The sequence below is a fragment of the Schistocerca gregaria genome, chromosome 3 (genome assembly GCF_023897955.1).
Source record: "Schistocerca gregaria isolate iqSchGreg1 chromosome 3, iqSchGreg1.2, whole genome shotgun sequence".
Lineage (NCBI taxonomy): Eukaryota > Metazoa > Arthropoda > Insecta > Orthoptera > Acrididae > Schistocerca > Schistocerca gregaria.
The window spans coordinates 389,831,887-389,847,579 of record NC_064922.1 but is presented as its reverse complement, the minus strand read 5'-3'; the positions used below and the strand labels follow the sequence as shown (position 1 = coordinate 389,847,579).

Here is a 15,693-nt window from a genome sequence, read left to right as displayed (position 1 = left end):
TCGATGATGTTTCATTGAATGGTTCGCACCCTGATACTTGCTGATGGCCCAGCTTTGACATCTACAGCAATTTGCGGAAGGGTTGGACTTGTGTCATGTTGAACGATTCTCTTCACTCGTCGATGGTCTCGTTCTTGCATGATCTTTTCACAGCTGCAGCGATGTCGGAGATTTGATGTTTAACAGGATTCGTGATATTATGGTACACTCATGAAATGGTCATACTGGAAAATGTCCACTTCATCGCTACCTCGGAGATGCTGTGTCCCATCGTTCGTGCGCCGCTTATAACACCACGTTCAGACTCACTTAAATCTTGATAATCTGCCATTGTAGCAGCGGTAACCGATCTAACAACTGCGCCGGATGCTTGTTGTCTTGTATAGGCGTTGCCGAGCGCAGCGCCGTATTCTGCCTGCTTACTCATCTCTATATTTGAAATCGCATGGCCTATACCAGTTTCTTTGGCTCTTCAGTGTATAACTACATTTTGATGAATCACAATCCTGTAAAGTGAAAGCCAAAAGAATGATTTGAGGTGGGCTTTTCACGGTATAGCAATAAGGAAGTAAATATCTCATTTCCAGGTTACAGAAGCAAATTGCAATTTTCCTCTTGTAGATAGTACAAAAGTGCTGCATCGGCACAGCGCGTGGTAGCCGGGGGTCTGAGGCGCCTTGTCCCCCCCCCCCCCCAACCCCCTTGTCGAAGGTGTGTAAGTCTAGGGACCATAGAACCTTACCACAAATTTCATCGGCATAGCGAGGAGAGTGGTAGGAGGCGGGGTCACGAAATCTGTACGCCAGAAGAATCCAAATAAGAGTCTCGGTGCAGAAGAGCAGAGAGTGGTTGTTGCGGGTCGTGTTTTCCGGTGGTCGTGGCGGCAGTAGAAAGCGTGCCTCCCACGGCTCCCAGCTCCGGCCTTGTTGCGGGCGAGTTTCCCCCGTTACGCGTGACTGACGGCGCCCGCAGCGCCCTCAGATAAACGGACGGCCGCTTTCGCAGTTACACGCGGAGCGACACAAAGTGGGCTGCAAGTTCAACATCAGAAAAGGCTTCTTTGGATGAAATTACTAACTGAGTTGGAAAATAAATTTTTACGGTATTCTACAATCCGTATTCTACATACAATCCAGCTTCTCCTAGCTTAAAATACGTAACATACTACGTCATCATCTAAATGTCTTTCTACGTACACTTCTAGTCATTTGAAACGATCAAAAACCTGTGACGTCAAATTCAACTGAGACGACTGAAGCAGAGTTTTTGAGTGTAAATCCTCATTGAGTCTTTCCGAGCTGGACAAGGATTCCATAATAGCTGTATCACTTGAGGGAAGGTGGACTCCTTAGCCAAAATCGCTTGCAAACAACCTTTATTGTCGATTACCGGTTCCGGTAAGCATGGTTACCTTCTTCTAGCGGTGCCGTGGCTGCCATGAAGTACGCAGTAGTGTGTGGTATGGGGCAAGAGCATTTGGCGAATTTTTCTATGTATTATGATTTTAACGTTGACTTGCAGGTGCATCGTTCATATCATCCGTCAGACGCCTGGCAATGGCTTAGAAAGAGTACGTGTATAGTTGGTGTAGGAGATCTGAAAATGGTAACCCTGCTTACCGAAACTGGTAATCGACAATGAAAGTTGTTTCCAAGCGGTCTTGGCTAAGAAGTTCACCTTTTCTCAAGTAATTATTACAGATCACCCCCTCTGGCATTACATTTCTAACGTGTTAAGGAAGGTGTCCTTGCCCCATCTTCGAAGTCTCCATGAGATTATCTTTTAACAAGATAATGGAGGACCGCATGTCCCCATGGTGTTCTGACCTAGCTTGATGCTTGATACATTGTGTGTTTGACTGTTGCCCCAGCCAACAAGTTCTCCACCGAGCGAGGTGGCGCAGTGGTTAGCACACTGGAGTTGCTTTCGGGTGGACTACAGTTCAATTCCGCGTCCGGCCATCCTGATTTAGGTATTCAGTGATTTCCCTAAATCGCTCCAGGCAAATGCAGGGATGGTTCCTTTGAAAGGGCACGGCTGACTTCCTTCCCGTCCTTCCCTAAGCCGATGAGACCGATGACCTCGCTGTTTGGTCTCTTCCCCAAACAACCCAACCCAACCCAACCAACAAGTTTTCCACATCTCCCGACAACTGAAGACGTCTGGTCAAGGCCTGAAGGGGTACTGGCATACCACTATTCGCCTGACACTTTGATTCATGAATTGTGGTACAGAGTCGCAGCAGTCTGGATGCCTAACCAATGTAGCGCAGTTATTGCTGGCAGATGTCTGTACGAAATTTCGCACCATGGATACCCCTAATTCACGTGTAAAATTGATAATGTATTCTTCATCTAAATGACAGCATACAGTCAATAAAGTTTTCTTGTTTGCTGTCGTTCCGGCTGTTGCAGTTTAAAATTGCCAACTGTGAAAAGCTTTGTCGTCTTTGCTTTGTTATGGTATCGGATGCGGAGGTAATTCTTTTAGTTAATTTCGTTCAGTGCTGTGCCAGTGACGATGCTGACCGAGTGGTGTACTTGCAGGAGGACCAGCCGGGCTACCAGGCGCTGGTGTCTGACCCGCTGCAGTCGGAGGAGTCGATGGCGCACAAGAAGCTGGCGGCGGTGGACCAGCGCTTGGACGCCGAGCCTCAGCAGCAGGAGTCGGAGCAGCAGCAGCCCGGCCAGCAGCAGGAGCAGGACCAGGATCAGGACCAAGAGCAGGACGAGCCCTCGGCGGAGCAGCCGTCCGACGAAGACGGCGCCGACCGCGACCAGCAGCTGCACTTCAAGCTGCCGCTCACGCTCGACTTCGACGACCTGGCCGGCGTGAGTACTCCACCGTCAACGTAAATCGAACCGCAGTACGACGAGCAGTCGTGGGGTTTTAGTTGTTGTTGTTGTGGTGGTCTTCAGTCCTGAGACTCGTTTGATGCAGCTCTCCATGCTACTCTATCCTGTGCCAGCTGCTTCATCTCCCACTACTTACTGCAACCTACATCTTTCTGAATCTGCTTACTGTATTCATCTCTTGGTCTCCCTCTACGATTTTTACCCTCCACGCTGTCCTGCAATGTTAAATTTGTGATCCCTTGATGCCTCAGAACTTGTCCTGCTAACCGGTACGTTCTTTTTGTCCCCAATTCTATTCAATACTTCATCATTAGTTATGTGATCTACCGATCTAATCTTCAGCATTCTTCTGTAGCACCACATTTCGGAAGCTTCTATTCTCTTCTTCTCCAAACTAGTTATCGTCCATGTTTCATTTCCATACATGACTACACTCTATACAAATACTTTCAGAAATGACGTCTGACACTTAAATCTATACTCGATGTTAATAAATTTCTCTTCTTCAGAAACGCTTTCCTTACCATTGCCAGTCTACGTTTTATATCCTCTCTACTTCGACCATCATCAGTTATTTTGCTCCCCAAACAGCAAAACTCGTTTACTACTTCAAGTGTCTCATTTCCTAATCTAATTCCCTCAGCTTCACACGACTTAATTCGACTAAATTCCATTATCCTCGTTTTGCTTTTCTTGATGTTCAGCTTATATCCTTCTTTCAAAACACTGTCTATTCAATTCAACTGCTCTTCCAGGTACTTTGCTGTCTCTGATAGAATTACAATGCCATCGGTGAACCTCAAATTTTTTATTTCTTCTCCATGGATTTTAATACCTACTCCGAATTTTTCTTTTGTTTCCTTTACTGCTTGCTCAATATACAGATTGAATAACAAATGCTAGAGGCTACAAACCTGTCTCACTCCCTTCCCAACCACTGCTTCCCTTTCCTGCCTCTCGACTCTTATAACTGCCATCTGGTTTCTGTACAAGTTGTAAATAGCTTTTCGCTCTCTGTATTTTACCCCTGCCACCTTTAGAATTTGAAAGAGAGTATTCCAGTCAACGTTGACAAAAGCCTTCTCTAAGTCTACAAATGTATCTCGGAAAAAAGTTACGTAAATAATTTTTTGTTTGTTTCCAAATACACATATGGAGTAAAGGTACACAATGAAAACCACTCCTCACTGTAGCGTAACGAGCCACCTGCTGGTCCAAGGTGGAGTGGTGCAGCCCGTTGATAAAGTGGAGCACCTTGCGGTTATTCGTTTTCTACAGCAGCGGAAATGTTGCAGACGTGTCAGGCGAATCGAGATCGGTTTCTTTGGTCTGACGAGACAGCAAAATTTCCTCTGCTGTCGAAAGCGAATTACCGCGCCATACTCAACTTTATCAACTGGCTGCACCGTTTCATCTTGGACCAGCTGGTGACTCGTTACGGTACTGTGATGCGGGGTTTTCATTGTGTAGCATAACTCCTGTTATGTAGCGGGTGGTTATAATTAAACTTTCCCTATTTAACACGTTACAGCACGGAAACTAATTACCGTATGAGTACCAAACTTGGCAGCATTAATTTCAAGATCGTGGGGAAGACAAATAATGCAGAATCAATTCTATTGAAACACTTTTAATATGCTGATACGGTACATCAGTGGCTGTGTTGGACCTTCCATCGAGCTACAGACCCCCTTGAAGATGTCCTCCGCAGACGGGGACGAAACGTTGGGAATTGACACAGAATTCATCAACCGACCACGGCATAACAGCCCGGATAATTATAATGGACATGACATTTCCGGCCGTGAAAGTCTACATTTTAGTATTCCATATAAGGTTAACGAATTTTGGGAAAAGTAAACACTCTCATGCATATCCGCGAACTACATTGCCACTGATTCATCAGGCGTATTGCGGAGGGCCAGTATAACTTTGTGAAACACTGCAGTTATTTCTTGTGACGTAGTGGTATAGATGGGGTGGGGAATCATGTGCTGGCCCTTCAGTTTGCAAACCTGTGAAGGGGAGACTTGTACGACTCACAGTCCGGTGATCTACCTTCGGTCGCACTTCTACACTCCACCCCCGCCCCCCTCCACCCCGTCCCAGCCTCAGAAGAAGTGTTATCCCTTCATACAGTTCTACTGCACTTAAACGTTGTGTACACATCTAAATAATTTGCGGTTTTCCATCCTCAGAGAAGAAAAGAATAGGATCTTTTCTGTAGAAAGTTTAATGTAATATAATTTTGTGCTGCGAAACATTTTCGCTAGAAGCTGTTGTTTCCAAGTTATTCAAGAAATACGAGGGCTGTTCAGAAAGAAAGTTCCGATCGGTTGCGAAATGGAGACCACAGTTAAAACCAGAAACGTTTTATTTGCAACACTTAGGTACACCTTCCACTTACTTCTCTACATAGCCGCTGCCCCAAATTCGAGGGCTGCCGTAGTGTTGTATCAGCTTGCTAATATCCTCATCACAGAAAGCAGTCGCCTGTGCTTTAGGCCAGTCACCTGCACTGGTCTCCAGCTCGTTTTCTGTGGAGAAATTTAGCCTTCATAGCCAGCGGTTCTTGTGAGAAGAGATGAGACACAGGGGGAGCCAAGTACGGACTGTATTGTGTGTGATCAAACACTTCTCATCGGAAACACTGCAGGAGCGTCTTCATTGCCCCTGCAGTGTGCGGCCGAGAATTGCCATGAAGAAGGAACTGCTCGACAGTTGTGTTATGTGGGCTACAAGACACCGGCGAAATCTCTAACCAGGCCCTCTTACTTGGCGGGAGACGCTATTCCCTACCCATCTTTACGTGCTCACTGTTCACTCGAAACTGAAAAGAGCGACGCGACACGATACTAGAGACGCTGCCCAACACATCTGTGCAAAGCTTTACCGGATTTTCCCACTGGTTTCCATTTCGCGACCGATCAGAACTTACTTTCTGGACAACCCTCGCACATAAAGGTGGTCTCTAAATGCCCACCCGCACACTCACGCCCCGACGATAGTAATAGAAAAATTTGGGCTACACGAATTCTCCTCCCGATTTTTCTTTGTTGGCTGTTCTATGGAATATGTTCTACATATGTAGTGGGGAAGGTATCGTCTTGACGTTGTGTTGACGAGCTGGGAGTAACTGAGAGAGGGCTTGCTGGTTGCAGTCGCTGGTGGAGCGCAACCTGCGGGCGCGCATGGACTGCGTGGTGGAGAAGCGGCGGCTGGACCAGACGGTGGCGCAGCCGGCGCGCGAGCTGCGGCTACCCTTCGGTCTCAACGTGAGCACCGCGCCGCGCCTCGAGCACTCCACCGGAGAGCGGCTCGCCATCTCCTGCGAGACCGGCCGCGACCAGAGGTACAGCTCGCTGCTCGCCGCCGCCTGCTTTCCTCCCCCGTCTTCACTATCACCGACTTGATACCAACTTGATACTCAACTCTATGACGGAATTGTTGAGTACATGATTATGGGCCGCCACTGATTGCAGTGTCAAATACGATACCAGTATTTGAAATACAAGGCGATCTTTTCCACCGTGTAAAAACTCTAGGTATTGATAGATAAGAGGATATGGAACAAAAAAGGTCTTATGAACTTATGTCCGGAAATGCGTGGTTTCCGTGCTAGAGACCATTTATTTAGTCATACTTTGTTTACCGTGCAGCTACTGTTACAGTATGCATGGTTTCCTTCCACAGGGTGGTACTGTTCCTTAGACGTCATGCCACAGTGATTGGTAATGTTGTGTCCGATTCACTTCTCTTGCTGACTTACCTTGTAGTGGTTCCGTATTCGAATCGAGGCGTGGTGTTTGCTTATGGAATGGCAAGTGGCTGCAGGTGGCGGGCAGCAAGGTTGTATCAGGAGACCTGTTCCCGCCGGCAGCAACCACAGCGTTCAATGTTCGACGGTGTCTTTTCAGGAAGGTAAATCATGAGGGACGTACCCGAAATGTTCGGACACCTGACCTGGAAAAAAATGTAGTTAACGTTGTGGAAGGCGACCGCCGTGTCAGTACCAGGCAGTTGGCCCGCCAGTACAGGGTAAGCTGGACGACCGTGTGGCACATTCTTCAAGACGATTGTTACTACCCTCACTTACTAGCAACAGACTTTCCACGTCGGGAGCAGTCTTGTCACTGGTCTCTTCACTAGACAATCACGATTCCGGCATTTGTGCCATTCATCGTATTCACAGATGAGGCCACCTTTACACGGAGTCGTATCTTCAGCTCTCATAACATTCATCTGTGTAATAACATGCCGAACCTCCATGACATGACAGCAAATCATCAGCATCGGTGCAGCCGGAATGTGAGGGCCGGGATAATTGGCGACCGTATTGTGGAACCAGAGTTCCTTCCACGTCGCCTAACAGGTCGGAACTATCGGCGTTTCTTGCGGGTGACTTTGCCTCCCCTGCTGGAAGAAGTGCCATTGATGTTCGAAATGTTATGTGGCTGCTACATGATGGTACTCCAGCCCACTTTGCCGTTAACGTGCGGACGTATCTCAATCGTGTCTTCCTTGGTCTATGGATCGGACGAGAGGGTCCAGTTGCATGGCCTGCTTGTTCACCGGATCTCAACCGGTGCGATCTCTGGTTATGGGGCCATCTCAAAAGGATCGTGTATGCAGAGCCCATTCCAAGTGTGGAGCAGCGTATTCATGCTGCCTTTGGCACTGCTGGGATGCAGCCTGGCCGATGTGAACGTCTGAGACAGAACATGCTACGGCGCGTACACACATGCGTTGAGGCACATGAAAACCATTTTCAGCACATACTGTAACTGTGACTCCATGGTACAGCGGCGTATTAGACCGCAGTCCCTGTTACAATGTATGATAGAATAAATGGTATGTAGCATAGAAATCGCGCAAAAAAGAAAAGAAAAAAAGTGTGTGAAATCTTATGGGACTTAACTGCTAAGGTCATCAGTCCTAAGCTTACACACTACTTAACCTAAATTATCCTAAGGACAAACACACACCCATGCTCGAGGGAGGACTCGAACCTCCGACGGGACCACAAATCGTGCATTTCCGGACATAAATTCATTAGACCTTTTTTTGTCCCGTATCCTCTCATCGATAAATCCCTAGAGTTTGTACACGGCGCATAAAATCACCTTGTATAAACTTTACGATTAAGTCCCCTTGCGTTTGAGCTCAGTTTCGACCCATAGCTCTTCGTTGTCGATCATAGTACAAGCATGATAGAGCACCTGCACATTTCTCTGCTGACATACGATGACATCTTCGTAGCAATATAGCCCAAGATGGATACGTTCAGTGGGGTCTGTACCTTGACCTCCTACATCACCCGACCTCAATCTTATGGATATTTCTGTCTGGGACCATATCAGAAATGAAGTGTAAAGAACTTCCGTTAATACAGTATAACAAATGGATTAGAAGACTGCAGGGTATTGTCCAGATTTACGAGATGATTCGAGGGCATTTGGAACATTTCGTAACTCTTCCCAGAGACGACTGCAGAGTACGATCCAAATGCCAAAGCCGTACGTGGAACTCCTTCTTTAAAGTTACGAGTGCACAGTAAATTGTAAATGCAATGTCCTGCAGTAATACGGTGTTGAAGTACATCAAGGGAGAAATATGAAATCTGTTTCTTGTGGACTTTATTGAAAAGCTTAAATTTCAAATAAATTTGTGCTTAGTAGAACAATATTTCGTCATGAAGTCTGCGGCGGCTCTTATTTAGCGGATCCATGCTTACTGGAACGTTTTGGCTTCTCTTACCATAAAGAAAAAGATGTATCAAGAAAATGTTGTTTCGGTACCAGGGGTATATTAACCATTACGACTGCCTTTCTTGACACTTTGTTACGAAGATATGAACAACAGTACATCTCTCTCAAATAGCATTATATTTTATATTTAGTAGTCCTCTTCCTCTCTTCAAGATCTGTTCAAGAATGATTCTTACTGTCATTCAAGTAAACATAACGTTATTACTGTAAAAACGTAACACAATCAGTGCAGCTACCTAGGGTAACCTAACTCGCGCATTCGCTGGAGTCGACAGCAAACAAATGTAAAGGCAAGGAAAACGCGCGTCGGCCGTTCAGCAAACTTATCTCCAGCTGTAGATTTCTGCGAGAACGATGTGCACCAACGAATAGAAGGTAGAAATGCTACTCGTCAATAGACAGTTTAAGCTCGCAAATCAGCAATTACAAAAATATTTTCTTATTTTCAATATGTGTATGCACAATACTGCCTGGGTAGCATTACGCTTACCTCCAACCACAATTAAAGGAATAAGGATGATGTAGTTTTTAATCAAAGACTGGCTTCATTGTACACGACATGTCGTTTAAAAGTACTGAAATAGTGTTGTTATTTGCGGTGGTCAGTATAAACGGGACGCCACGTACAGGGTGATTCAGCTGTCTTATGCAACACGCAACGCATTCAAAAAAAGCGCGCGGGTTTTTCATATTATCCCGCTCGCTACGTGCAAACTATTATTCCTACAGGAAAAATGAACAGGACCCTTTTGTAGAAAATTTAATCAAGTTAAATTTTGTACTGGGATGTACTTTCAATGAAGGCCACTGTTCTACAGTTATTCAAGAACGAAACGTTTGAAGATCGCTTTTGTACGTTTTTCTAGACAAATTTAAAAACTACAGCGTCTAGCAAAAAGGTATCTCAGTACAAAATTTAGCTACATTAAATTTCCCACAAGAAGCTCCTGTTCATTTCTTCTGTAGGACTAACAGTTTGCATGTAGCGCGAGAGGGAATATAACAGTTTTGCACATGGTATTTGATGGTGTTGCGGGTTGCATAAAACCTGTAAGTACCGGCAGCTACATCACACTTTATTCATGGTGTAATGGGTATAGCTGCAGCTACTTCTGTTGACGACTGAGGATGGTGTGCTGAACAGCATTACATCAATATTTAAGTCATTTTGAGACTAATAATTATAGCTATTCAAGTTGTATGTTTTTAGGTTGGGTAGTACCTCTGAGTACATGATGCAAGAAATAGCCATTCGTCCTTATTTTCCCCTGGGCAACAGGTCAGGTGCTTAAGTCTGAACGCGTGGACGTGAAACGGTTGGTCTGTACTGACAGGCAGAGTCCACTTAGTGGTGCAGTTACGACCAAGCAGAAAAAATGTTGATGTAGAGAAAAACAACCAACACACTGATGTGTGTGTGTATTAAGGCACCACACATAAAAATATCTGCATTTATACTTATTACACTCTGTATGTATGTACACTGATGGAAAAATCACAACAGCAAAAACTAATTAATGCAGAGTAATGAAATTTTGGGAACACTGTTGCCTAGGTAAGATATTTAAGTAATTAATATTGCAAGGGCACAAGTCAATTTAAGCTAGGGATAATCCATTGCAGATGTGATATGCTGGTACGTTAATAACTAGTGTGACAGCCAGAATGTTGAATGCAAGCATGCAAACGTGTGTGCATCGTGTTGTACAGCTGCCGGATGTCAATTTGTGGGATGGAGTTCCATGTCCGTTGCACTTGGTTGGTTAAGGGCGGGATGGTTAGTGCTGGTTATCGATGACACTGGAGATTTTGTGAGACAGATCTCGTGCTTGAGCTGGCCAAAGCAACATGTCGACACTCTGTAGAGGACGATGGGCTACAACAGCGGTATGTAGGCGACCATTATAGTGTTGGGAAACCCCCCATGGAATGCTGTTCATGAATAGCAGTACAACAGTTCGAATCAGCAGACTGAGGAATAAATTTGAGGTCACAGTGCGTGGAATAACCACGAAAGTGCTCCTGCTGTTGTACGAAATCTCACCCCAGACCATAACTTCAGATGTAGGTCGTGTGTGCGTAGCACGCAGAAGGTTGGTTGCAGACTCTCATCTGGCATCCTCATCCTAAACAACTCACACCCATCACCGGTACTGATTGTGTGTAATGGTCTGCATTGACTTGCTTGCTCCATTGTACCGTTCAGAGGAGTCGCTTGTGTTAATGTAAAACAGAGTACAAGGGAACGTATGTGGTCTTACATTGTAAATTAGGCTATCCACATTTTGTGTGCTATAGCCCCATTTGCCTCACACAGTCAGCGTACAGGCGCTGATGACTGCGATGTTGAGCGCCCTCCAGATGCAGCCCCCCCCCCCCCCCCCCCCACACACACACACCAATGGCACCAAGGGAAACCCAGCTTTGTTCAGAAAACATAACAGACCTCCGCCCCACCCTTCAAAGACCTCTCGCTTAACACCACTGAAGCTGCCATTGGCGGTGCTTCGGTGTCATGGATTATGCGCCGCAGGTCAACTGGCTCGGAACTGTCCTTGAAGTAAGCGATGTGTAACAGTTCGTTGTGTCACTGTGCTGCCAACTGCTGCTCGTGGTGATGCTGCAGATGCAGTACGATACGCTAGAGCCTTGACATCGCACACAGTGTGGTCTTCTGCCGCAGTAGTGTCACGTGGCCGTCCAGAGCCCAGTCTTCTTGCAACAATACCTTCTCGTCACCTCCGCATCCAGAAATCATGTACAATGGCTATATTACTGCCAAGTCTTTCTAAAACATCGCAGAAGGGGCATCCAGCTTCTCGTAGCCCTATTACACGACCTCGTTCAAACTCAGTGACGTGCTGATAATGGCAGCTTCTTAGTCGTGTTCAAGACATTCTTGACTAACATCATCCCGCAATCTCCAGTCTCAAAGGTAACTAACACTACCGACCCTTACAGCGTCTATTCAAAGCAAACTGGATGTCCATCCTCATAGAAGCACTACTAGCACCACTGTTATGCGACCAGTGCGAAATCTGAATAGACATCATCTATGAGATGCAGAACCACGCATACCAACTTTCGTTTCTGTTGCAAAACTCCCTCTTGGTGTTTGGATGTTTTTTTCCCACTAGTGTTTATAAATGTGTTTGTGTGTATGTGAGAGAGAGAAAGAGACAGAGAGATGCCCTGTAGATAAGAAGTTCAATATGAAGAATTGTGCTTTGTAAGTGTGGGAGTGTGGAGTCGGTGACGTTGGCTGAGTGTGGCCGCTGCCCGCAGACACATGCCGGCCATGGAGGTGATGGGCCCCGTGGTGGTGCCGCTGCCGGGCCCCGTGCAGCTGCCCCTGCAGTTCCACGGCGCGCACATCCAGCCGCAGCCGCAGCACCGCCCCAGGCCGCAGCCGCAGCCGCAGCCCCAGCCGGAGGAGCAGGCGGTGCCGCTCCACATCCTGGAGGCGCTGCGCGTCCCCATACAGGTCGCCGAGCTGCAGCAGGTACCTCGCCACTCCCTCCTCTCCATCTGCCCCGTGCTCACTGCTCAGTCTGCCTGGGCGCAAAAACCGAGTACCACTTGCTTACAGGCGTACATTCCCAACAATTAGGGGAAGCTCGCTTACAAGGGGAGGCTGCCAATTGTGAAATTCAGATTCGATTCATACTGCGCGTAATAAAAGCTCATTGCCAGAGGTGTAATGTGCCAAACCACCAAGATCCACTTCTCAGCCGTTGTCGAGAAAATCGACAGTTAAAAGAAACCGTTTTGGTGAAATACTCTCTACGACTAAGAATTTCCTACCTCGTCGTGGCGCAGGGTCGCCCCATGCAACCTTTCTTTTTTTTTTTTTTTTTTTGAGTATTTGTTTTTTGTAATTCAAAACACTCACACACACACACACACACACACACACACACACACACACACACACACACACACATATATATATATATATATATATATATATATATATATATATAATTCCCGCCACACACCGTCAGGTGGATTGCGGAGTATGGATGTAGATGTAGAAACATATAATAATTTGTTGAGAGTCGTTTGTCGTGGAAAAACTGGCGACTTCGAACATCACTATGTTTTCCGCAAAGTTGTATTTCACAAATGTCATTAATTGTCTTCATAATGTTAACCACGTACAGTTAACGGAGGACGTAGAAACGATATTCCGAAACGAATACGTACAGCGTAAGTCAAACGTTCGAATTAGAATAGAGACCCCACGAAAACAAATGTGCTGTGGCAGGTATGAAATATAAACTCCGTTACTCGCTCGTTACACTTGAAGAACAGATGTTGAATGGGCCGAAACGAGCCGCCGCATAACAGCGTAGTTGCCTGCTAACTTCGAAAGAAGGTAGATGCGGTCTCTAGCGCAACTTATAACATCGTCGAAAATCAGTGCGGACGGGGCAGCTTTGGTACACCCTGTTAAAAAAACGGAAAATGGAGGCGGTACAATTGGAGAGCGATCCGCCTTCACCAACATGCATAAGCAATTCATTAATAGCGCTTACCGCTGCGCCACGACGCTGTAGAAAATTATTAATCGTAGAGAGTATTTCACCGCAATGGTTCCTTTTAACTGTCGATTTTCTCGACAACGGCTGAGAAGTGCATCTTGGTTCTTTGCCATATTACACCTCTGGCCATGAGCTTTTATTATGCGCAGTATGAATCGAATTTGAATTTCACAATTGGCGGCCTCCCCTTGTTAGTGTCGGACATGTAAGCTTTTTCGAAATTAAGATATTTTGTGACGATTCTATTTGAACGTGCTTCACCCTAAAGAAGGCTCACTGCTCACTCTGCCTGGGCGCAAGTACAGAGTACCACCTGCCTCCGCGCATACATTCCTAAGAATTAGGGGAAGCTCGGTTAGTGTCGGACATGTAAGCTTTTTCGAAATTATGATACCTTGCGAAGATGGTACGACGGTTGTTCAATAAGTAATGCCCCATATTTTTTTACAAAGCCATTAATAGAGATAGATAAACTTCCTTGTTTGTGCTTCACATTTGATGTTTGTTCTGTGTACCGGCGAAGTTTCGAACCATTCTGGCAGATACCAGAGCCGTAGTACAGCGTCAAAATGGCATCTACATACGACTCACGTTACAAGCAGCGTGCTGTTATTGAATTCTTGTGGGCAGAAAAAGAAGCCGTGGTGAACATCCACAAAAGATGGCGATGCTGCAGTTGATAGGAGTACAGTTGGGGGTGGGTAAAGAAAGTTACAGCCTCAGGAAATGCAGAAACAAACCTCCATGATTAGCCACGCTCGGGACGTTCTGTTACAGCCACTGCTCCAGATATGCTAAAAAGAATGTCGTGTGACTAGGGTACACCGTTCGCCAGGTGCAGGTCTTTCGATTTGACGCCACTTCGGCGACTTGCGCATCGATAGGGATGAAATGATGATGATTAGGACAACACCCAGTTTCTGAGCGGATAAAATCTCCGAAATTTGGCGTTAGTCTGCTATGGCAGCAGACGATCGACAAGAGTGCCTTTGCTAACAGCATGCAGCTAACCTGCTGCGACTCTTCTGGGCTCATTATCACATCAGTGGAACCCTAGAGGATTGTAAAAAAGGAGATGGGTCCAGATTTCAGTTAGTAAGAAGGGCCCTCCCGTCGGGCAGTCCGTTCCCCGGGTGCCGGTCTTTCAATTTGACGCCACTTTGGCGACCTGCAGTCGATGACGATGATAGGATGATGATGAGGACAGCACAACACCCGGTCCCTGGACGGAGAATATTCCCCGACCCAGCTGGGAATCGAACGCGGGCCCAGAGGATTGACCATTCAGATACTGGGGGCGGACACTTCTGCAATTATGGACGGCTACGGAGATAGCATGGCTCAATGTTTCTGCAGGGGACTTCCAACGACTTGTTGAGTCCATGACACGTCGAGTTGCTGCACTATGGTGGGCAAAAGGAGGTATGACACAATATTAGGAGTCTCCCAGGAGTCTTGTCACCTCGGTGTACTTCACATTGGCCGAAACGCCGTCTCTCAGCACACGCGCCAGCATTTGCCGAGCATTATGGCCGTAACAAAAGCCGCCTCGGCAAGGAATGTAAAGAGAACGTTTTTAGCACTCATACTTTTCGTTTCTCCAACAGGGTCCTGCGGAGATGCAGCGCATCCCGATCCAGATAACGGAGGTGCACGAGATCCCGGAGGTGCAGCTGCGCCAGGGCCCGGGCCGCATCCCGCCGCAGGTGGTGGCCGAGATGCGCGCCGCCGTGCAGATGGCCGCTGCGGAAGCCGCCGCGGCTGCAGCCCGCAGGACCCCGCAGCCGCAGAGGCCCGTGCCAGGTTCTGAGGCGCAGCTGCGCGCACACCTGGAGGCGCAGGCGCAGGCGCAGGCCCATGCCCAAGCACAGGCGCAGGCGCAGCAGGCCCGCCGCATGCCGCCGCAGCTGCAGCTGGCCGAGGCCCACCAGGTCCCCATGCACATGTTCGAGGCACAACAGATCCCCGTCCAGGTAGCCGAGGGACAGGTCTTCGAGGCCCACCACGTGCCGATGCAGGTACGTTCCGTATTCACCATCCGCTGAAGTGTATGATCCTGGCTTTGCATTTGAAAGTCAGTGTTCCTTGACGATTTTACCAACAATTCACGTCTGCAGTTTGTTCAAGAAGTCTCCATATGACCAACTGAATAATACATACAGTGTGAGACAGGAGGTAAACTTTGAGTGTTGATAGTGTGGTGGTGATAGTGTGGTATGCTGGGATACCACTAGAGAAAAGTTTGTGACAATTGATACCAGAAGCACCAGGACATTCGTCCACAGCAGGATCATCGTTGCACGCAAACCAATCACGCTACCCTTGAGAATCACGCCCCCTGGAGCGGCAACGCCATCAAGAAGAGAGACGCCTGCTTATGTAACTCTGTACCAGCAAGCGTCAATTGAAAGTTGTGAATCAGTGTAAGCCTTGCTACAGAGATCCTCTAGAAAGTTCATTGCATCTTCAAGTTTTCAATTCAGATAGAAATAATGGCCAACAGAGAAACAATGATTGGTCTTCAGT

The 15,693-nt window shown here is 47.0% G+C and overlaps 1 protein-coding gene across 1 annotated transcript in view; it reads left to right on the top strand.

Annotated features, from left to right (window-relative positions):
• The window catches only part of LOC126355954 (uncharacterized), a 113,099-nt gene that overhangs the window by 90,042 nt on the left and 7,364 nt on the right, over positions 1-15,693 (top strand). The window contains exons 3-6 of the mRNA XM_050006543.1: positions 2,547-2,831; positions 6,017-6,207; positions 11,909-12,125; positions 14,775-15,185. Coding sequence (XP_049862500.1) covers positions 2,547-2,831; positions 6,017-6,207; positions 11,909-12,125; positions 14,775-15,185 — 1,104 coding nt within the window. The remainder of the gene's footprint in view (positions 1-2,546; positions 2,832-6,016; positions 6,208-11,908; positions 12,126-14,774; positions 15,186-15,693) is intronic.